Genomic DNA, 23,634 nt, shown 5'->3' on the forward strand with positions numbered 1-23,634 from the left:
TGCTGACTGGGCCTGATCCCCTTCTTATCCTGGAGTTGCCATGTGAGTGCTCTCAAGACAAACCGTTCCATAATCTTCCCCAGTACCGAGGTCAGGCTGACAGGCCCGTAGTTCCCCGGATCCTCCCTCCAACCCTTCTTGTAAATGGGAGTCACATTAGCAAGCCTCCAGTCCTCTGGGACCTCCCCTGTTGACCAGGATTGCTGATAGATGATAGAGTGGCTTGGCAAAGACCTCTGCCAGTTCCCTCAGTACTCTTGGATGGATCCCATCAGGTCCCATAGATTTGTGAGTGTCCAGATGGTGTAGTAGGTCACTAACTAATTCCTCCTGGATTAAGGGGGGTATGTTCTGCTCTTCATCCTTACCTTCCAGCTCAAGGGGTGGAGTACCCTGGGGATAACTGGACTCACTATTAAAGACTGAGGCAAAGAAGGCATTAAGTACCTCGGCCTTTTCCTCATCTCTGGTGGCTACGTTCTCTTCTGTATCCATTAAAGGAAAGATATTCTCCTTGAGATTCTTTTTGCTGTTAACATATTTGTAAAAACATTTTTTGTTGTCCCTTACGATAGTGGCCAGATTTAGTTCTAGGTGAGCTTTTGCCTTTCTAATTTTCTCTCTGTATGATCTAACAAGATCCCTGTACTCCTCCCAAGTTGCCTGCCCTTTTCTCCAGAGATGATAAACTCTCCTTTTTTTCTTGACTCCTAGCAAAAGCTCCCCATTCAGCCAGGCCGGTCATTTTCCTCAGCGGTTCGACTTGTGGCACATGGGAATAACCTGGTCCTGAGCCATTAAGATTTCCTTCTTAAAGAATGTCCATCCCTCCTGGACCCCTTTGCCCTTCAGGACCGTCTCCCAAGGGACTCTCTCAACCAGTGCCTTGAAGAGGCCAAAGTTTGCCCTCCGGAAGTCCATAGTGGTGGTTTTGCTGACCACCTTCCTTGCCTCACCAAGAATTGAGAATTCTATCATTTCATGGTTGCTAAGCCCAAGATGGCCTCCGACCACCACACCTCCCACCAGTCCTTCCCTGCTCGTAAACAACAGATCTAGCAAGGCTCCTCCCCTGGTTGGCTCACCTACCAGCTGTGTCAAGAAGTTATCTTCCACACACTCCAGGAACCTTCTAGATTGTTTACTCACTGCTGTGTTGTATTTCCAGCAGATGTCTGGAAAGTTAAAGTCCCCCATGAGGACAAGGGCACACGATTCTGAGACTACTGTCAGCCACTTGTAGAATGATTCATCCGTCTCTTCAACCTGGTTGGGTGGTCTATAACAGACTCCCAGCACAATATCTGCCTTATTGGCCTTCCCTCTCGTCCTCACCCATAAGCACTGCACTTTGTCATCAGAATCATGTAGCTCTGTACAGTCAAAACATTCCCTAACATAGAGAGCCACCCCACCACCTCTTCTACCTTGCCTATCCCTTCTGAAGAGCTTGTAGCCTTCCATTGCAGCACTGCAGTCATAGGTAGCTTCCCCATGAACTATCTGCTACTTTATCTGGTCTGGATATTGTTGTGCATTTGTGAATGAGGCATTTTGGTTATATAACTGCCCCTATAAATACCAGAGATGATTCAGAATTGGGTAGATTTTGGTCACTTCCCTTCACGTCTGATGTTAATACATGGCAATACACAAAATAAGAAATTTCTTTTTGCAGTAAGAAGTTTTACAACTGATAATGCAGAAGATCCTTTTTCCCTTACTCTTTCCTTTTTGTAAAGAAGTATTAATATTCCTTAAATTTTGTTACCCGTGAAAATTCCTACTAGATTTGTTTGCAAAAATTGTACTCTTCAATGTAAAGTTGATCAAGTGGAACAGGCTTAAGGCTGAGTGTACTGCACTGAAGTGAAATCTGAAGTTTTCTTTGAGAGAGAACCAAACAGAATCAAAACTGAAAAATAATGTTGCTGGATAGCTGGTACAAGTATGTTCATTTATATATGTACAGGCTATCCAGCAAAATTACTTTTTTTATTGAAAACCTACAGAAGTTTTAATCTTGAAAGCAAGGGGTTGTATGTGTCTGAACTATTTTGAATAAATTCAAGAACCGGCTTTAACCATTTGGGGTTTGCCTCTGTGTGTTTTTGAACAGTTTATGTAACCTGTACAACTGGCGTTACAAGAATCTGGGTAACCTGCCTCACGTGCAGCTTCTGCCAGAATTCAGAACAGCCAATGCTGGGTTTTTGTATGACTTCCAGCTTATAAATGTAGAAGACTTCAATGGTGTGGGAGAGTCTGAACCCAATCCTTATTTCTATCAGGTGAGAGAAATATTACATATATACTATATTTAATCTAGATATGGTTTAGTAAATCCGCAATGAAGACAGACTATCAGAATACAGTAAACTGATTAATTCATGTTCTCGGATAATTGAGTCATGCGTATGCATGATTTTTTTCTCCTTTTAATGAGTTTTGTATGTTGAAAATGATAATGTATTATGTTGTGCTTTTTACTCAAAGTGACTGACTTTGCTTGGTGTCTATGTTTTCTCAGTGTTATGGGAGGGGTGAGATTTGGTGTATAATTCATCATGAAACGTTGTTTTGGCTTATGGCACATTGAAGTCTATTGTAATTCGGCTGTACTGCCATGATAGTGAAGTAGACGGTAGCATTTCTCCTGTACATGAAGGAACAAAGTTTGCTCTGTGGCACATATTTGAGTTTGAAGAGTCAATGTATTCATTTGATCTATACGTAAGAATGCTAAAAAGCCCATTCATAAAAGAATGAAAAGGTACTGCAAGAAATATACATGAGGCAGAGAGACATTGAAGCTGAAGTAACTTGCCAAAAAAACCTTAGCCTTGGAATTTCTCAAATAAATTTTCAACTTAAGCTATCAATAACAGCCTCTATCTATTTCTTTTAAATATAGGAAAACCTTTTACGCTTGTAATGACATGCTTGTATTTTCAGTCCTCTTATTTTTTTTGTTTTAAAAACAGTGATGAAACAAAGTCTGGTGCCTAAATCACCAGTTTGAGTTTCGAAAAAGTTAGAAGCTGGAGCTGTGTGCAAGTTAATAAGTTTAATTCAGATATGGAATGAACACCTTATATTTTGCTAGTATTATGGAAAGCAAACAATATACTTTAAGGTGATCATATTCATGGTCATTTTTTCCCTGTGAAGATCAGTGAGGGTTATGTTAATCTATTTTTTTAAAAGGTATGAAAGATATTCATAGGTTTTGCTTGGGGTCCTCTCACCTTCTTTTTTTTAAATACAAACTAGTGTGTTGTTAGTGAAGAAAGCAATGGTGAGCCATAATCCACTTTATCTCACTTCTAGATTGAGGACAGAGTCATTTGGAGGGGAGAGTTTCTTTTGATTTTGTTTTTTAAGCTGTAACACTGTAACGTAAAAGTAGTAAAAAGTTGTCCTGTGGAACAGGAACAGCTGAAATCAGTGCCTTAAAAATGGGATTCTGATAATTGAGAATATGAGCCCTGCTTTAGAATGTTTCTGGGCCAAAGAAGACTAAGAACACTCATGCAAGGACAAAGAACACCTTTATCATTGCAACAGTGCTTTCATGAGCAAACTCTTCTAATACTTCCTACAGTTGGGGGGGGGGGGCGGTGATCTTGAGGATTGAGAGATATTAGCAGAGTATGTTGGTGGCATTGCATGGTTTTTCATGAGATAACAGATCGCCACCACATATTATTTCTCTTTGTGAATTTGGGCATTTCTTTCCAGACTTAAGGGGGGTTAAAATTTGTAGAATAGCTTTACACCCACAGGTGTTTGATACGCCTGGCAACTGCATTTTCCAAGTAATGCAGAGCCCACTTAATAAGAAAAAATAAATGAGGTTGGTGTGTCCAGCCTAGTCAAACATATGCCAAGTGGGGATAAGATTCCCAGTATAAATAGAGCAGGAATAAATGTCAGCAATTGAGAACAATTTTTTAACCTGAAAGGTAGTTTTTCTTGACAGAAAATGGATTTAAACAGGCTATGAATAACTTCCATCTGGAAATAGGACAGAACTTCCTATAGCCAGAAGAGTGGTGCTTTGGAAAAGACATTATTTATTATAAGTAATGAAATACTTGTAAGTTATGAAATACAAAGTAACAGCTGGTCATTTGAAATTGAATAGGTAAGGCCTGTAGTAGAAATAACTAGATTTGATAATCCATATGTCTGTCTCCTAATTAATAGTTGAAAGGAGTTTAGTTATTCTAGTTCAGCTAGCTCTTACTTTCAGCTTACTGGAGAGTGACTCATTGCAACTTTTTTGCGTGCTTATTTGGAACCATGTTATATTGGTGCTAAGTGTTTTTTTGTAAAGCCTTGTATTTAAATACAGGTATCTGTAGATTATCAGCTTCTAATACTTTTTAACAAATAATAATTCCACAGTTTTACATAGGAGGTGGTTTTTTGACATGTGACCTTTAAGAAGGAGAAAATGAAATACTGTATCAGTTGAGTTCTGTAGTAATACAGTTAAGGTGGCAGTTCATTTGGGCAGACAGCTATAAGCATATAAATGCATTTAGATACAAATGTGTAAATATTTAATAGTCCGTAAATATAATTTAAATGTTTTAACATTTAATTATTATTCTATTTAAGAACTATTAAATATTTAGAATTTAATCTTGTTGAAATAAAACTGGGAGCTTCTGAGTAAATATTGGAAAGTGTCAATCAATGACTAACAATAATATTGATGTAGATATTTTCAGCAGTTCTCTGAAGAGGAGTCAGAATGAAGTTATTAAACCTACTTGTGCTTCTTTTATTCCTTCAAAATGGCTTTTATTAAGTGAACAAAGAAATGTCAGGTCTAGAGACATTTCTCTCAGCACTGAGTTTTTTGTCTAAATACACAATAATGACACAGGTGTTATTCTTTCCAGCCTTACGGGTTGAGTAACCCTTTTTTTTTTTTTTTTCTTTTCTTTTTTTCTCCTCTTTTAAACTTAAGAATCTTGGTGAAGCAGAGTATGTTGTGGCACTCTTCATGTATATGTGCCTGCTTGGTTATCCTGCAGACAAGATAAGTATCCTGACAACATACAATGGCCAGAAACACCTGATCCGTGATGTCATTAATCAGCGGTGTGGAAATAATCCACTGATTGGACGGCCAAACAAGGTGACTTTGAAAATATTTCAGTCATTGGAGTGGTTCTGGTTTGTTTGTTTTTAAATTGTCGTATTATAGAATAGACTAATAGATTCACAGCTTTCTGTGTAAGTATTCCCTGGTTAACCACACATTTACTAACCTATATTCTATGGAATTTCATAGGGTAGTGCCCTTGTTTCTGCCTGTTTGTAATTTGACATACAAAGTGAAGTCAGTGAAGTTGGAAAGGCTACAGACTACATGGGACAGAGTAACTCTTTATTTTGTCATTTATTTTGCCCTCAAACCCACTCTAAAACCCACACCTTTAGGAAGGTCCATGGAGAGTGGAAATGATTTAATAAAACATATGATGATGAATCTGATGAAACAAATAAAAAGCATCGTTATAAAGGTCTAGTCCTAATTCTGCAGGTTAAAGCTCTGTATTATAAAACTGGTGCCTTTCCACAATCTTTTGGAATTACCACCCCACTGTTAGCTGTCGGAATTGAATAAAAATGTAAAAGAAATGGTATACAGTCAGACAAAAGCTCCTCCCAACATCTCCCAGAAAGAATAGGCTGATGATTTTTGGTTAGAGGCCGACTAAAACAGAGTTAAAGCATTTTCTTTTCTCTTCCCATTTACTGCAATCTCAGTCCAAAGTTGATGTTAAAATTTTGGTATCACGTTTTAGTTGAAATGGCAAAGATTAACCTATGGAGGCTTTTTCTTGGTTTTTGATTCTCTAGGTAACAACTGTGGACAGATTTCAAGGTCAACAAAATGATTATATTCTCCTTTCACTAGTGCGTACCAAAGCTGTAGGCCACCTTAGGTACGTAAGATGATACTCTTGTAGTGTCATTAAACTACATGTTTTCTATCAGAAAGATGTTTATAGTACATTATACAAAAGTGTTTAATTATTTGAGTATGTAGTAGAAATTAAGTTTAATGCTATGTATTGATGAAGTTCAGACATACTTCCTTTTATAACTGTCTGGTACGCTCTTCACAACCATTTTATCCTTTAGTAATGGCTCTTACACTACAATTAGTTTATATTACTGCAGATAGGCTGAACTCGGTTTCACCCTAGTAGAATGATAGGAATGTAATGCTTGTTGAACAAATGCAGGCTTAAATTTTGTCATAGATTTTTTTCCTGTAAGTGAGCTTTTTATTTGTTTTCTATCAGAAGTGTTTGATCACTGCATAAGTTGCATTATGATGTGTAGTTTAAAATGTTTGCACTTCAGTTTTGGGGTGGAGCGGAGGAAGACTTGTCTCATCAGCAGTAGTTAGATGAGTTACCAAAGTCATGTTTACTCATTCAGGATACAGAAATGCTATTGTGATTTGTTGTCAGTGTAAATCTTTACCTGTGAAGTCTAGGAAAATAGTAAAGGGTGATTTTTTATATCATTATTGGTACAGTGAAATCTCTTTTATATAATGGTTCTAGTATTTGGTAGTTATTGAAACAGTATGTAGCAGAAAAAAACTAAAGACAAAATAGTATTTTAGCAGATGATTTTATATTCCCTTTAATTAAGAATTCTGTATACGTCTAGTTATTTTTATTGCAACTATGTCATCAGTGAAAAAGAACATGATTGATTTTGTTTGTTTTCTGAAGGGATGTCCGACGATTAGTTGTTGCCATGTCAAGAGCCAGGCTCGGGCTTTATATCTTTGCGAGGGTATCGCTGTTTCAGAACTGTTTTGAGCTAACTCCAGCTTTCAGCCAACTCACAGCTAGACCACTTCACCTCCATATCATTCCCACAGAATGTTTTCCAACGGCAAGACAGGTAGGAACAGCTGCTCTGAATTTTGCTATCTGTAATGGCTGTGTGTGCCCACTCTTTTTTGAGTAGGCTATAAGGAATGGGACTGTCTTCTCTGCTAAACCAGTGCCTCTTGGATAATTATGTCCCTAGAGTTAACTTTTGTCATGATACACACTAGCTGTTTTTAATTGATTTTTTCCACAAAACTTAGTTACCAATATAACTCTGTTGTGCCGGCTTTTTTCCTGCCTGTGTAAGTGATTCAATATTTTTCTTTTATGTTAAATAGGTGAGTTTTTAGTGTGTTACATATTCTTGGTCTTGTTATGAAACAAAATAATGTTATTTCTCAAAAAAAAAAAAAAAGGCACACAAAGCTAATCATTTCTTTTAAAAATGGGTCTAGAATTGCAAAATAGTTTTGTTGCTGAGCTAGGTTCATAAGTACTAAAACATAATTTGTAATACTGCATTGGATCTTTAGGGAAAGGTTTGTATTAAGCATCTGAGCACAGGACGCACAGAGTAGGATGCTAAATGAAGAAATGGAGGAGCGTATCTGCTTTGCTTCCTGGAACTTTGAGAAGGGGTGCCTACGTGAACCCACAATTCAGTTACTGATCTTTACCTTGTCTTAAGTGTTGTTGACAAGTTTGGGAGGGAGCCCTTCAGTTGAAACTTTCATGTCCACGGTGCAACAAAGAATGCAGTATGCAAGGTCAGCAAGTGTGAGCAAGAAGGAGTTGGACTGTGATGGACAAGTAGGCTAAGTCCTAATCTGATGGTAAACTATTTGTGCCTTTAATATGTTAAATGACTCAAGTCCAAAATGTACTTTATGGAATAAGCATCAGAACCCAGCCTTTCCGTTTGAAATTTCTTCATTGGGCTGCAGTATCGTGATTGATCCAGTTCCCCAGTGTAAGACCTACACTTCCTGTCTTTCCAGAGAATTCAGCTATTTTTTTCTTTAAAAAGCATTATTTAATTTCTTTGGGTTTATGTTTTCTAATATAGTTAAACAACCTTTGAAAAATGGTTGTTTTGCTTTGCTTGCTGAATGTCTACTTTTTTTCCCCTTCCTTAGAATGGAGAAAGACCATCTCACCAAATACATGTTATTAAGAACATGCCTCAAATGGCTAACTTTGTGTACAATATGTATATGCACATGATACAGAGTACACGCCACTACCAACAGGTAAGGTCCTTCTACCTTTTGGAAGGTGTGTATTTAAAAAAAAATTGGTTTTTAGTAAGTGACGTGAGATGCTGTTGAGGTTTGAGACTGTTCCTGTTATGTTTAAAATTCAAGAAGGTTTTATGACTGGGAGTGAGAATACTGAGGTCTTTAAAATATTGCAGTAGCAAGAGCTGTATCTTTTAGTAATTTCAGCCCCAATTTAAGGCCCCAAAACCAGCAGTAATTGGTGCCGAGTGTTAGACATGGCTCTGTCTGGGCCCAAAAATTCCTCAATAATACTAAAGAATTAGCGTGCCCAGTATTTACTTGAAGTAAACTTGTGTGTTATGTTTCAGGTAAGTCCAGCTAGTGGTGTTATAGCATCACTGCATGGTGCAATAATGTTTTGTAATACAGGTTTTCATGACAAGCCTGCAGTGTATAGAAAGACCAGATCATGTTTTGGAACCATTTTAACCATGTTAGCTCACTGCATTATCCAGGCTGGTTAGCAGCTGTAGCGTTTTTATTCTGGAGCAATTTTTTTTCAGCAGTAGTTCAGCACCAAGCAAAATAAAATAGCATGGGGTTGGAAGCAGTTGTAGATGCTTTCTCACTTCTATACCTAATTTTGTCAGTGTTTAATCCCTGAAGCAGAATTCAGAACCCAACAGAAACACCTTGTTGTCTTACGTATGTGAGCAGGGTTTTAAGGCAGTTTAGATAGTATACTGAGCAGAAAGCTGCCTTTACTCAGCATACTTGCACCTCTAGATGCCTAGAAGTAGTTGATAGTAAACAGAAAGGGAGAAGTCTTAAATGCTACCCCTCAACTGCATCAGTTTTCACTTAAAGTCTGGGGTGTATCATGATTTTATAACCTATAATTCATTCTTTCATGGTACTCTGAAGTTCCCTTGTTAGTTTTTGCTCTTCTGAAGGATTTCCAAAAGTGGAAAAAATTGATGTAAAAGGACACTACTCACTCTGGATTAGCTGCCTGTGGGAAGAGAGTGTGAGCATGGCTCTGTATCCTTGAACAGATTAGTCCAAGGTACTTGTCTGTGAGATCTAGGTTCTGTGCTTTAATGCAAGGATGTTTCTCTATCACCTCCTCTTCCTTCCTTCTTCCACTGACTTTTTGATCTAATATGGAACAGTGTAATCAGTAGAGATCAGAACCCAAAATGTCTCCTTTAATTGAACGTCAGACTTTCAGACAGAAAATTTCTTTTTCTCTGTAGTTCTTAGCCAGTGAATTTGGATTTATGTGGGGGGGGGGGTTTGTTTTTTTTTTTTCTTCTGGGAGGCATAGCTTCAGCCAAATTTGAAGCATTTTGCTACCCAGAAAAAGCCTTTACCAGGTGGACAGGATGCTTTCTCACTATTTTGGGGAAGTGCTCTAATTATCTTGTCTGCTGTAAAGAAAATGGGATAGAGAAAGAGTGACACTACTAAGATCTCTTCTTCTTCTAACTGTATTCTTTTTAAAGTAGCAAAAGCTCACACTTTTGTTAGGAAACCCGGTCCTATAAGCACATGACGAGACTTGTTTTGGAGCCAGTTTGTCTAATATAGTTGGAGATATCTCAACTGTGCAGATTGTATGTGATGAAGACTCCGTGGACTCTGTAGTTGGTCACAGTCAGATGCAAATGAATTGCCCTGTCAAAACTGAGAAGTGTATACATGTCCTGAAAAGCAGATGGTAGTATCTAAATTATACCAAAAGATGGGTTTGCTGGACACCTTAATCAAATATGGACCCAGTCCTTCTGCTAATACCAGTTACCCTTCTTAGCATCCTAATCTAATCCATTGCTAGCTAAAATTAGTTACAAAACTGCTGTTTTCCTGCTGTGGCAATGGATCACATTCTCTTTGCAGGAGAAGCCAAAAAGTGAACTACAAAAAAAATGCAGGCATTAAATTACTTTTACCCTATTTAATACAACATGATATTTTTCTGTTTCTTTTACACTAATGTTAACGGCAGTAGTCATGAAACACAACATGCATCTAACTAAGTCACAGAAGTACTCTGAGTTTGTCTCATGCATCAAGAGTATATTTTTGTAATTAAAGGATCTCTGGTTTTGAAATAAACTTTTTCTGTGAACAGATGGATTATAGAGACCAGTACAATTGCTTCATAGATTTGCCTGTGCTTGTCAGAAATTTGTAATATTAGTGTCATCTAATTGAATATAAGACTTCACTGTAATTAAACACTTAATTTGTCATGTGAAGCCAAGCTGCCTTTAAGCAAAACAAAACTAAACAATTGTCCATGGGAGGTTTATCAAGCTTTCATTTCATTAAAATGCTTCACAATATTCCAAGGAAACATCCATCATGTGGTTAAATAATGTTAGGCTGCAAGAAGTATGAGTGTTTCTGTACAGCCTGGAGTTGTATAACATTCATCCATACTCTTCAGCTCTCTGTATTCTTGGTATTTTTTTTTCCGAAGTCTGTAATATGGCTACCACTGCTGCTTATGTTTTGCAAACTACTTTTTTGGTTGTGAGCAAAACACTTTGAATATACTAAATTATTTTCCGGAAGTATTATGTGGAAGATATCTAAGCATTGCTTTAACTGTTACTGGAACTTGTGTTGTTCTACATTTACAGCTGTGGGTGAAATGTGTGTAAGTACAGATAACATTCACATAGCATTTTATAAGATGTTTCAAGGGGAAATTACTGGAATGAGTTGTTAAAGACAGGCCTGTTAAAGGCCTCAAAAAGCAAGCTAAACATATCTAGGAGATTGAAATGGTAATAGATGAGATTATGGTAGGAATGTGCTTGTTGCTCCAAGTAGGGATTTACCATAACCCTATTACTTGTCTGGCTGTTTGGGATAATGAAATGTGTTTGATATCCTTGAATTGGAAGTACTGACTTTTTAACACCCTCTTTTCAGGCAAAAAAATGTGTCTAATAAGACCATTGTGTGAGCCAAGATTATTATTTTTTTTAATATAGGACTTAAATGCTTACAAATTATTAGAGCTTCTAAATTTTAAGTCTTTGTTGTTAACTTATCTAATGCAAAATCCTAAATATAAGGTGAACAGTTCAAGCTAAAATAGGAATAGATGCCCAAATAGATGTATTTGTTGTAATAACTGAAAATCCTTTCTTTTTTAATCATCTAGCGTTTACTGCCCCCACCTGCCATGATTGAAGAACCAGAAACTACTCAAACTCAAGAGACTGAAGTAGAAGGTGAAGGGCAAAGCATGCAGGAAGATGCTGAAGGAGAAGAAAATAAGGTAGGGGAAGAAATGATAAAGGAAGGAGAATTGAAAGTGGCCGAAGTGGATGAACATCGAACAATGCCAGAACACCCCGGAAGAGACAGTGATAGTGGAGACAGTGAACCTGAGACTGAGACTGAAAAGTGATCCACGGGATGTTTGTCCTCACATGTTTTGGAAAACAGAAGGGGAAAAAAGCAGTTAGAAATATAATCGCTATTTTTACAATGACTTTTTTTAAATGGTTGCTTGTGTAATGTGACCTGTTTGGTATATTTTTCACGGAATACTCTGTGGACAAGCAAAATGTTTGGCAAACATTTTACTGAGTTCTTGTCAGTATCAGTAATGTAATTTGTTTCATGGCCTCAAATAATACACAATTTCCTTTTCATAAGTTGTTCAGTAAAGATGCTTTTTATACCACTTTGAATATTTGACCTTTAATTCAGTCACTGAGTTACCTATTAAACCTCACTGATTAAGTACGTTCAATATTGGTCAGACACTCTTCATAGTTTATTTCGTATTTCGCAGTGGAGAATTCCTTATGCAGAGCTGTGCTTATATACACTGAGATGGTATTTTAGGCATAGGCTCAAGTTCAGTAAGATATTTAATTGTATGTCTGAGAAATGTGAATTACTATGGGACTTGAAATGTTTAAAAGCTTTATTGAATTGGGACCTTAGCAGGTTCTTGGAATTTCATAAGACCCAGGTACTTGTAGAAATTTCTCATTGTTGACTTCTGGTGGTGTTTCTAATTGATCCTTATTTACCGAAGAAGTAAGGATGCAGCTTTTCAACAGCACTTTTTTTTTAAATTAGTGTTCTGAAATAAATTTCTTTTGCTTTAAGAGGACACAATAATTGCTGAGGATAAAGTCATGTGAGGAGGAAAAATGAAAGTAGTTCCCTGAATGCAGGATTTGCAAAACATACAATATTGAGATTAATGACATAATGATTAAGTGGTTTTTCTACGGTAACTTCCAAGTCTACATCTTTCATAAAGTGATCAGAGAAAGGTTTCTCCCTGGTTCATTAAGAATACCTGCCAACTTGGCAAATTATTCAATGGTTCAATGAGACTTACAAATTTCCAAGTGGATTTTCAAACAAAGCAATAGCCATAGGAACACCTTTTTTTGCTGGCAAAGGGAAATGCTTGGTTTTCAAGTGTTGCAGTTGTGAAGCCGCCAGAAGGACTTCCTCACTTAAATTGACTAGAGAATAATTAACTTAAAAACTTATATTAATAGCATTGAAGTTCTTTATTTTTCTTAATATTTTTGTAGTATAATAAGGAAAAAAGAAATAGGATAAAATTAAATGTAAGCCAAGCTCCATGAAACACATCTGTTGCATACTTGTGTGTGCATGCTGAGATCTCATCTGCTCCTCCCCCGAAATCATTCACCCCCCATCAGTTAAGAGGGGAGCTCAGGAGTAACAAATTCTAACGCTTGCTGTTGGTACACAGTGTTCTCTTATGTTTTTCATTCACTGAAATGGAAGTTTTCTCAAACAAGAGAACTAATCATTTGAGCAGAATGTGTGTTCTTTCATTGCTTCTTTTGATTGGAAGGAAATCTACTGTTTATTACCAAATTGTCTTCCTTGGAAGAACAAATACTACAGTGTTGAACATTTGGGTGTTAAGTTTCATGCAGTAACATTCATATGTTCATGCACGGTCGAGTAATACAGGGAGTAATACAGGGCCTTCAGACCACAAGTGACTAGCTCAGCTGAGGGTTGTCATCTTTGTTTTCCAGCCTATTTTCTATAAATATTTGTCAATCATTTTTTGTGTTTTAGTATTTTAGGAATTGAAAAAGGATTCTGGAGTTTTTTTCTAAAATGAATAATTTAACTGACAGAGATTCTATCAGTAATTAGGACAGAATGGCTATTAGCAAGTACCCAAAGCTGAAAGGAGCTGCGAAGACCTTTTTGAGTCGTGCACAGTTTGCAGTGAACTGTGACCACACCTGCCTGTGTGATGCTGTGTTCTGTGTGCAGGCCCCAGGTGTATGTGGTTGCTTCTGGCTCAGTCCTTGCAGAACAACGGCCAAGTATAGAGTTGTCCTAGATGTCATTGTTGCCCTAAAACGGTGAGTGGAGTTGTAATGAAGGTTGTTCCTGGAGATATTCATAAAGCACGTAGACGGGGTACTCCATAACATGGTTTGGTGGGCATGGATGATGGTTGGACTCGATGATCTTGAAGGTCTTTTCCAACCTAAATGATTCTATGATTCTAAGGTGCAGGAAGAGGCAATTGGACTGCAAGCAATTGCAAAAGCTTGAACAGCCTTAACATGCAGTTTTCTGAGGGACCAAGCACCACCTATAAAAGAGGTGGAAGGTTTTGTTGAGGTGACTTGAGCTGAGCAAGTGGTTCATTATCCTTGCTGCCATCTTCCATATGTTGAACTTTACTTTTTTCAGGGACATCATAGCATTAGGAGAATGCATTTTCAGAAGTCTGGGAAATCATGATTTTCTTGTAGCAGTGGTTGGAAAGTTCTTGAGGCTTTGATTTAGAATATGAGGTTACGGGTTTGGGGCTTTTTTTTCCCCAAAAACTTTTCAGTTCTGTTTTTCATTTTTGGTAAAGGATGAACTTTGTCTTTTCCCTCAAAGTAGTTTTTATGTTCTATTTTCTTATAAGAAAGAGTAGGTGGGAAAACTGAAGCAGTCTAAAACTGTAATTTTGATCTACATGGTTTCTTTTCCAGTGGCAATATTTACTTGGGATTTAGCATCCTTTTCTGATGTCCATATCTTTATTCTAGTGATCAACAAGATCCAGTTGTTAAACTAAATGTATTGAAATTTAAAAAAAAAAAACACCACAAATTTATTTATTTTTAGAAGACAGAATCTGTGAGTGAACAAAATCAATGTTAAAATAGCTTTTAAAAAATTCTCTTCAAGCATTATTGCAAAGAATTATTACAGCACTGCATGAAAACCTACTGAACAAAATCTTTGTGAAGACAAGATCCTTTAAGGGTATAAACTGGAAAAAAAGCTATAAAATTAGTTTCTTCTATTGTTCCAAAGCCATGTAATAAACAACCCCAAAACACTAAGGACTTTTTGAGTGAAACTAAAGAACTATTAGTGGGGGGTTTTTCATATTTATTTAGCCAGCACTTCCATGAATTGCTTAATTTTCCTCTGTTACACCAAGCCTGTAAAACAACTTCGGTGCTACTTTCCAGATTTATTTAAATAGAGACTAGTTTAGAAATGGCTCAATCCTTGGACTCTTAATATTGTGCTGATAGAAAAATGATACTGTAATTCAATGTACTGTTCACTTCTGTAATAGCCAGAAAAACAAGGGCAAAGAGCAATTTACTTAGGGTTCTGTTATCCACACATAGCTGAGATAGTACTATAAATACAGGCCCCTTTCCATCTGTGACTGAAATAGTGCAGTAAGTGCATCAAAGAAAATGCCTCAGTAATACCTGCAGAGCATGGCTTGCTTTTGCTTTAGTCTGTATGGGACTTTGAACCGGCTTGGCAATGTGGCAAAGACGGTGGGTAAGTTAGTTCTAAAAAGTTCAGGACAAGGTTTGCCAAGGGGAAAAGAAGAGACAATCTGGAGGTCTCAATAAGCACTTTACAATAATGAATATGTCCATAAACTCCTAAAGATAAGGCCATTACTTTTTCCTAGCTTACCTTGCATTTGCTTTAATGGTGGATACCAAATACTGTTCTACGTGTTGGATAAGGTAGGTTCTTACTTCCTTCAAAAGGGGAGCAAACATCTGGCCCCTTCTCTTCCCTCTTGGAATGGATCTCTGCAGTTTCCTGGGACGTAAAAGTATACGAACCCTGAAGAAAAGTATTCTCATGAGGAGTAGAAGTTTTCCTGACAGAATGGCTTTGCTGACAGGACAAAAGAGACCAGTCTTATTCTCTGAAATCACAGAATTCTTTTAGAAAAGAAGACCTAGAGGCGATGTTGATCACATACTGGATAAATATGATGACATACAATTCTATTGAAACAAGAATTACGTAACACTTGAAATCTTGCAGAGCAAGCAGACAAAAGCGAACGTCCTAGCCAACAAATGAATCACAACCCACAGCAGTCAAGAAGCTGCGAATGCCATTAAGACATATGGCAGTGTAGTCTCCTTTGCCAAACATGGTAATACTCCCAGTAGAAACAATCAATAGAAAATTAATGTTTTGGAGGAGTTTTGGAGGCTGTTTATATGGCCCTTAGTGCTTCCTTTGCTATGTGGTTTCTCAAGTGTAGTTCTCTTACAGTCCTTTTTCTCAGAGGATCGGTTTCTTAGGTACCTGTCAAAAAAGCCCAATAACTGTAATGTTTATGTGCTATAGTACTGATAAACATGTTTTAAAAGAATGCAGTTTCCATTGCAAATTGAAGAACAACTTTCTTAAAGGACTTTCTGCTAAGCATCCTCTGTAAGTCCATGTATCTTCCTAACTTTTGAGAGGTTTCTGAAAAAGTACAGTACTGAAACTTCCAAAATAAAATTCCTCCTTGCCAACACAGGCATCTACAAATTACTACAGTGAAGAGAATGCAAGAAAAGAGGGAGAAACAAACAATATCTGCAATACTACTCCCTCTCAGTTTGTAAAAAATAATATTTCAGGAGACTAAATACTACTACTGTAATGAGAAAGTGATCTTTTCCCACTCCTGTGATAGGTAACAAGGACAGATTATCTCTCTGGGCCGTGTTCTGGCAGAGCTTTAATCAGCTTAATCTAGCCCATATTGGGGATAATGTAATATATTGCTATTAAGAAAAATAGTAGATTTCATTTAGCTTCTGTTACAGTTTTCACTCACCTTGAAAAAAAGAGCAAGGACAAGGATCTTTGAATCAAGTAATAGCATTACTTAAGTGTAATGCAGAGAAGCCTGTTGCTGTACTGTTATATGTGGAAAACAAGATAAAAATAAAAGCTGAAGAAGAGTTATTTCAGCTATAGGTAAGTTTCCAGAGTTCAGTGTTATCTCTCTGCTTGAGAAACACTATCAGAGCAGAGTATGTTTCTGTATGAGTATCTCTGAAGAAAATGTAGACCCCCAAAAAAGTTGAGCCAGCTGCTGTCAATTACATAGTCCATCTATACATGTCAGTGAAAAAGCATATACAACTACAGTGCATGTTTGCCTAGTGAAACATTAGAATCTCATGATTCCAGAGAACAGCATAAAAGAATAAGCTGGAGAGCCAAATAAGGGTCAGGAATATATCAGTCCTGGCACCATTTGCACGAGATAAAAAGAAGCCGCCCTTATTGCATTTATCAAGTGTGAATTTCTAAATTGCTGCAACCCAGTGTAAGAGAAGCCCTGCTACGCATCTCGAGACGCTTCAGCATCCTGCTGTGCTAGCCTGACATCTCTTGTGTGTTAAGAGCACTTATTTTTAGATGGGACAGTCATTAGGGACATAACGTATCTTAACTACTGTAAAGGAAGTAGTTCAGGGGCAGCAGAAGCGGGTAGGGAGAAGCTCAGTTATAGAGGCACTAAGATTCTGTTTCTGACCTTCATCTGCAGTGGCATAGACTTGCTCTGTTTTTTCAGAGTGATTTTCAGCAGCAGCAGTCATGCCCTATTGGGCAATACCATGTTTTCTAGAATGAGACATGCCACGTGTTTTGCATGCTGAGTCAGAGGGGAGAAGGCACCTCACCAGTAATCCTCTTGTGCTGAGGACACATGCAAGAACGCTGAAACAAGACTAACTGGGAAGAAGAAAAGCCCAGCTGCAGAAGAGTTGTCTTGGTGTCACTGACCACCTCTGGAAACATAAGCAGAGTTAAATAAATAACTGCTGTATTGCATGGTATGTAGATTTGACCTAAGTTTGAACATAACTCACGTGTACCCAAACACTGCCTCTGTATGGCTCTAAATTAAAACCTAATAATGGCTAAAGTTGAGGTAAGATACAGTTAAGAAGAGATGATGGGTGTCCTGGTTTCAGCTGGGATAGAGTTAACTGTCTTCCTAGTAGCTGGTACGGTGCTATGTTTTGAGTTCAGTATGTGAAGAATGTTGATAACACTGATGTTTTCAGTTGTTGCTCAGTAGTGTTTAGACTAAAGTCAAGGATTTTTTCAGCTTCTCATGCCCAGCCATCGAGAAAGCTGGAGGGGCACAAGAAGTTGGCACAGGACACAGCCAGGGCACCTGACCCAAACTGGCCAACAGGGTATTCCATACCATGTGACGTCCCATCTAGTATAGGAACGGGGAAGTGGGGGCGGGGATTCGCCGCTCGGGGACTGGCTGGGTGTCGGTCGGTGGGTGGTGAGCAATTGCACTGCGCATCATTTGTACATTCCAAACCTTTCATTATTGCTGTTGCCATTTTATTAGTGTTATCATTATCATTATTAGTTTCTTCTTTTCTGTTCTATTAAACCATTCTTATCTCAACCCACGGGTTTTGCTTCTTTTCCCGATTTTCTCCCCCATCCCACTGGGTGGGGGGGAGTGAGTGAGCGGTTGCGTGGTGTTTAGTTGCTGGCTGGGGTTCAACCACGACAATGGGTTTGCTTATGAGAGAGATATACTGAAAAGTACTATTTTTTGATAGAAATCTTTACTGAAACTAAAGTCTCTGTTAGCAGTTTTGTGGTTTCATACAGATCCTAGAGGAGAACCTTACGTATTCACTTTCTAGAAAATGTTGAGTTCTTATTTTGCAGACTGGCTTTTACTGATACCTTACCATGTATTGGTCTGGATTTTCTCATCTCTGTCAGTGTGTAGCAGTGAAAAATCATGTGGAGTAGAAGGCCAGAAGGTATGGCATCCTGGTCAATTCTGTATTTATCATAACATTGTATCTAAACTGTTGTAATGAATGTGATTTACATAAAACTTAAGTGATAAACTAGGGATTTTCAGAACAGAAAACATGTCAGGGAATTAGGAAAATTTTGTGGGTTATTGTTTTAGGAAATAATGCAATTGTAGGGTTGATGAAAATTTTCCCAAAGCAATGCTTTTCTCAGAAACGTTAGTTAAATGTTGCACTTTGTTGGTATTGTATTTAAAAACAAACAACTACTGTTCAAGCACTTGGCTTTAGTAATGCACTTTTCTTTTACATGAATTATATGTTATTAGAAAGTCAAGTGATAAAATAGAAAGTAAAAGATACAGTATTCCCAATTAAAAAACCAACCAAACAAAACAAACAAAAAACCCCACAAAGACCCACACCAAAAACCTCAAAATATTTCAGAGTGTTTAAAAATTATCTTTTTTTTTTTTTCAATTGGCACTGAAAGGAAAATTTAAAATTTGGACTTTCACACAAAATGAAAACTTGAAACTCTGACCAGCTCTGATCAAACATGTTTGGATGTTGAAGCCTTCCTGCAGTACCACTTGAGTTCCAGTTTTGAAAACCGACTGACCTAGACACAGAAGTGAATGATTCACTGTAATGTTCATGAATTCCAAGCTATTAAAATCGTCCTCAATGCCCTGCTTTCCTATCCTGGTACAGGATGTAGTAACATACTATTGCTTTCCTTGTTTGGATCTGACCATGTTTCAGGCACCTGCTAGTTTTACTCAGCGCTAAGAAATGCTCCCGAGTAGCTCATTATTTTCACAGGCTCCGTTCTTTATCTCATTTGATCTCTAATGTGCCATGAACTAATCTTGTTCCTGCATACACAGATACTTCAGTGATGGGGCAGTTGTCCTAGATTGCTCCCTGCTCCCGCGACGTTCACCCACTGGCGTTCTGTCAGTCTGAGCTGCGTAATGAGATGAGGCACTGAGGACAGCTGCTGCTCCTGACTCATCTTAGCGCTTGTCCCATGCACAGTACCTTCCTGTAACTCTAAGCTGAAACAGTCATTATAAATCAGAAAGAAAAACTGAGCAAACCCAGTGGATTTAGTGTTTTAAATTTTAGTTATTAAAACACAAATACCAGTGGAAATATACGTGCATACCTTGTGTAGTGGTAAATTTATATAGAGAAAGTTGATTCTTAAGAGAATGTCTTACTATAATCACAAATGTGCTATGCTTAATTTTGTCAGTATGAAACTTGATATTTTACTTAATACAAGGTAAAGCCTATTCTGTAACTATTAGTTTAAACCAGGACTTTAAATATTTTTGATATTCAATATACAGAACTATGAATGAATACACCCCTATGCTTTCTACGTATGGGAATATATGAAAAGCCTTTCAACTTAAACAATGTAATGCCCTTTTAAGTGGTGTTTTGGCATCTCATTTCCCCAAAAATGGTTTGCCCTGCAAATTTAAAGTTACTCTATTTGGATTTCTTTTTTTATATTTAGCAATTGTATCTTGCAGTGTTCCAAGATGAATACAGTGGAATAAAGAGCCGATGTAAGTTATTGCTAATGCTCCTGTACCATGGAGGAGGAGGAGGTGTGGAGAAGGCAATCCCTGTCCTAGGTTTCTGAATTCTGCCAGCAAAGGAGACTACTAGAGGAGAGCATGTTCCACCCAAGCTAATGAGAGTTGGGTCAATAATTTTTAACTTAATCCTCCTAGACCTTAGCTAAAGATGCTAAGTTTACATACATACAAATACAAAGCTGTCCTAAAAATTGCTATCCAAACTTTTGTATAAGGGATTGCATGACTGGGTAACTGGGACCTGGAAGACAATTGGCAGAAACTGGTGGGACCATTAGATCAGGGGTGTGATAAGCATAATATGCCATGAGCGTATTATGAGGAGATGCCGTGTAACATGTAGCAGTGAGCTAAATATATACCTCAGTGTTTTAGCTTTAATCTGTGAATGTAACAGTTCCATGTTTCTTCTAGCAAGATCTTTTAAACGAATTAGAAGCACATCTGCTTTGATCAAATATTTTCCCAGTTGGCACCTGTCTCCACCTCAGGCTACCTTTCTCCTTCACGAGGGGAGGGAAGCGACGGTTTTCGTGACTCTTCTCACGCTCGTGCCTGCAGAGCAAAGCTCTCTTCCTCAAGTCAACCAGAAAAGCCTTAGTGGGAATCTTCCCTTACCCTCTACCTTCTGATATGGGCTCACTGCCTCAGTTTGCTGGCAGTGGCACCTTTTTTCCCCTACTTGGTAACTGTTTGCTGGATGAGTTTTGCTGCTTTTTGCTGCAGCTTTTTGCAATCTGGATATGGCCTCCCCAGTTGAGGGGAAAGGCATAAGCCTTGCTTGCATTTTGGACTGGTTATGGTATGCCTCTGAAAGACGTAATGTGAAAAAAGAACACATGTGCTTATAAGTAGAAATTTATATTAGGGTAATTGGCCTAAATTGCCAAACTGCCAGTAACCTAATTAGCCAGTGCCCGACTCTGAATGTAGGCCACGTACATCAAGGTCTTCCCTGAGCCATACAACCCTTTGGGATTCTGTAGGAGCTATGTGCAGATTTCAGGTCACAGTTTTAGACTTTGATGTTTACATGCCATTGTAGTCACAAAAGTCTTTTTTCTGTTGTTTTTTTAGATCTAGCTCTAGGCTGTATAGATATCAGTAGATGGAGAAAAAACAGTCTTGCAGCACCCTTTCAAATCAGCAGTCTTGGAGACAAGTAGCAATTATTCATAGCAATCTTTTTGGTAATTCTAAGAAAAGACTGGAACATATTCATAGTGTTTTCATTAAATTTTGTGGGCTATCAGCATTTCAGATACTCTAGTAAAATCTGCTTAAAATAGGGAAGTCATTCAATAGAACACCAAAGGCTGTACTTTCTTGTCTTGTTCTAGCTTGAAGCCAGATTTAGGACATCTTGAATATATTGGCAACTGAGATGTTTGAAGACAGTTTTAATTAGCTATTTAACTAGTTTGTTTATGAAAGATGATCAGAAATTGAGCACTAATTTGCAGTATTATTTCAATAAGTACATGTTCAGAGTGAAGATTAGACTGTTTTCTAATGGAAGAAAAACAACAAACCGTCTGCGACTGAATTTTAAGGGCCTGCGCAGCAAAGGCAAGACTGAAGATACAGCGCCACTGTTTTGCTATGTCCTGTGCAGTTTCTTTATTTGAATTCATTCTTCTGCTTAAGTTGACTGGGTGTTTAAAATTTCAGCTGGCAAGCTGTCAGGCTTGCCAGCAGCATTATAACAATATCATGACATCCATATACTTACATTTTCCACCATAATACTCGTTTAGCAACTTCAGTGCTGAAAAAAATTATGGAGAAAACCCACTTCTTCATATATGCTGTGAAAAAAATGTTGACATAATTCAGATGTAATTTTGACATAATTCAGATCACCATGTATTTACCCGAAGATGTTTTGTTAAACTAAATGCTCAAATAATTTTATGACTGAGACTTTCTTTGAGATATATAGGTAACAAGAAAGTTACTTAGAATATCTTACAGTGCTTCACTCTGATGTGACTGAATATAGCCTAAGTGGATTTTACCAGAACTTTCTGAAGCATAAACGTAGCTGAATTATAAAAAGCTGCCTATAAAACAGCATTTGTAAGCTGTCTTTTAAAAAGTTACCAAACATGCTAAGAGAAATACACGCTGAAAATTCCTTGGAAATTATGGAATGTTCTTGTTATCTAACAAAAAGATGGGAAAGACAAAATAAAGGAAATTGGAGGATTTGAGGAACATCTGAAGTGCTTGTGTAACTGATACAAACAGAAACCTTCCCATAGGGATTTTGGGACTCATGTTTTCCTCCCTGTTTTGGTTCTTTGCTGCTTCTATTGTATGCCTGTTCCAAAATGCACTCTTTTCTACTGGGCACAGTGGAGTTTTCTGTAAGATTGCTGCAAAACTTTTCTAGCCATCCTTATTTCTCTATCCCTGTCATGAAAGGATGGGGGAACCGCATTTGTAATATCTCTAGGATATGCCAGGTCTCTCCTCCAAAAGTTTTCACTAATCAAAACGTGACATGCACATGCATTAGTGTCTACCTTTAGTCTCCCTGCTTCATGCTTTTCGTGGTTGAGAGCAGAAGATGCTTACCGTACCAACTCAAATGCAGCTGCCAAAACCACGGCTAAGGCTGGAAGCTGCATCTTCAGCTCTGCGGCACAGGTGACACACCACGGCTTTAACACAGGGCAGCCGGCAGTTCCCCTCGGGATGTGCAGTCTCTGGCCGATGTTGGTGACTTCAACACACTTCTGTCCTTGCCCGGCAGCTCCAGCCAGCCCAGCCACCCTGTTGGGATTACGTGAGCCAGCGCAAAGGCAGTTTCTCCCAAGGCTGCAGGTTTACGGGTGTGGATGTCAGGGACCGCCAGGCTTAGGGGTGCCTCAATTCCTGCGAGACGTTTGCTGCCTGCAGCGATCCCTCCGTTCCTTGCAGCCCACCCCAGACCTGATGAGGCCACGTCTGTCACTGTGGGCACGTCCGTGTCCTGGTACGGTGCGGTTGGTCGTGTTCGGGTGGCAAAAGAGGAGACAAGGGCTTTTGTCAAACAAAGTATTCACCTTGCTTTCCTCCTTTGGTGAATGCCTGGCAGAGGAAATCCGATCATTTAAAAAGCCATAGAGTTGTGCTGTAAGAAAGGTAAGGCTGTTTTCCATGTATTTTTCTGCTTTTACTGATACTTGAGCAGTTCATGTACTTTTCAGTATGATATCATAAAGCAGCATAAATTCAGCTAATAAATCCACATCATCCTTTCCCTGACCCCTATTATAGTGTCTTTTTCTAAACAGGAACAGTAAAAGCAGTGTTAGTAGGTTAGTTATGAAAAAGTAGTGTGATTGGTATGAAATTAGTCCATGAGCAACACTAGGTAGAGTTAGATTGTTCAAGAAAACATTCTTTCTGGTCATATTTGAAATGTTTTGTAAACAGAACTTGGCTGAAGAAATGGAACTGTTTAGGTTGCCCATAGATCCAGAATTACTGTTATTTTTCATGACGTTGTTTGTCATGATTTTAAAGCAGTGCCTGCTGCCATGTTGTTCATGTATTTTATTAGCATCTGAATTAAAGCAACCCATTTAACTCAATAATATTGTGCCACCCTCAATGATCACTCATTAGACTGAGTAATACTCTTTTTTACTACCCTGACTTTTGCTTCTTTTTCTCTCTCCTTGATGTTTAACCACTTTATCACTTTGTATATATGGTTGGTTAACAGGAGTCCTTTGATAACCACAGTGTGCACATAGTAAACGCTTGGTTTTCAATTTTAAAAGAATTTCCTGAGCAGTTTATATTTTTACCCTGAAATCTC

The 23,634-nt window shown here is 38.0% G+C and overlaps 1 protein-coding gene across 1 annotated transcript in view; it reads left to right on the plus strand.

The window, feature by feature from the left end:
* The window catches only part of AQR (aquarius intron-binding spliceosomal factor), a 61,856-nt gene extending 50,055 nt beyond the window's left edge, over positions 1-11,801 (plus strand). The window contains exons 30-35 of the mRNA XM_052782510.1: positions 2,120-2,291; positions 4,982-5,152; positions 5,881-5,966; positions 6,771-6,945; positions 8,012-8,125; positions 11,274-11,801. Of these exons, the coding sequence (XP_052638470.1) occupies positions 2,120-2,291; positions 4,982-5,152; positions 5,881-5,966; positions 6,771-6,945; positions 8,012-8,125; positions 11,274-11,522 (967 nt within the window). The 3' untranslated portion in view covers positions 11,523-11,801. The remainder of the gene's footprint in view (positions 1-2,119; positions 2,292-4,981; positions 5,153-5,880; positions 5,967-6,770; positions 6,946-8,011; positions 8,126-11,273) is intronic.
* Positions 11,802-23,634: the final 11,833 nt, after the last annotated feature.

This window comes from Harpia harpyja, chromosome 3 (assembly GCF_026419915.1).
Source record: "Harpia harpyja isolate bHarHar1 chromosome 3, bHarHar1 primary haplotype, whole genome shotgun sequence".
NCBI classification, from domain to species: domain Eukaryota; kingdom Metazoa; phylum Chordata; class Aves; order Accipitriformes; family Accipitridae; genus Harpia; species Harpia harpyja.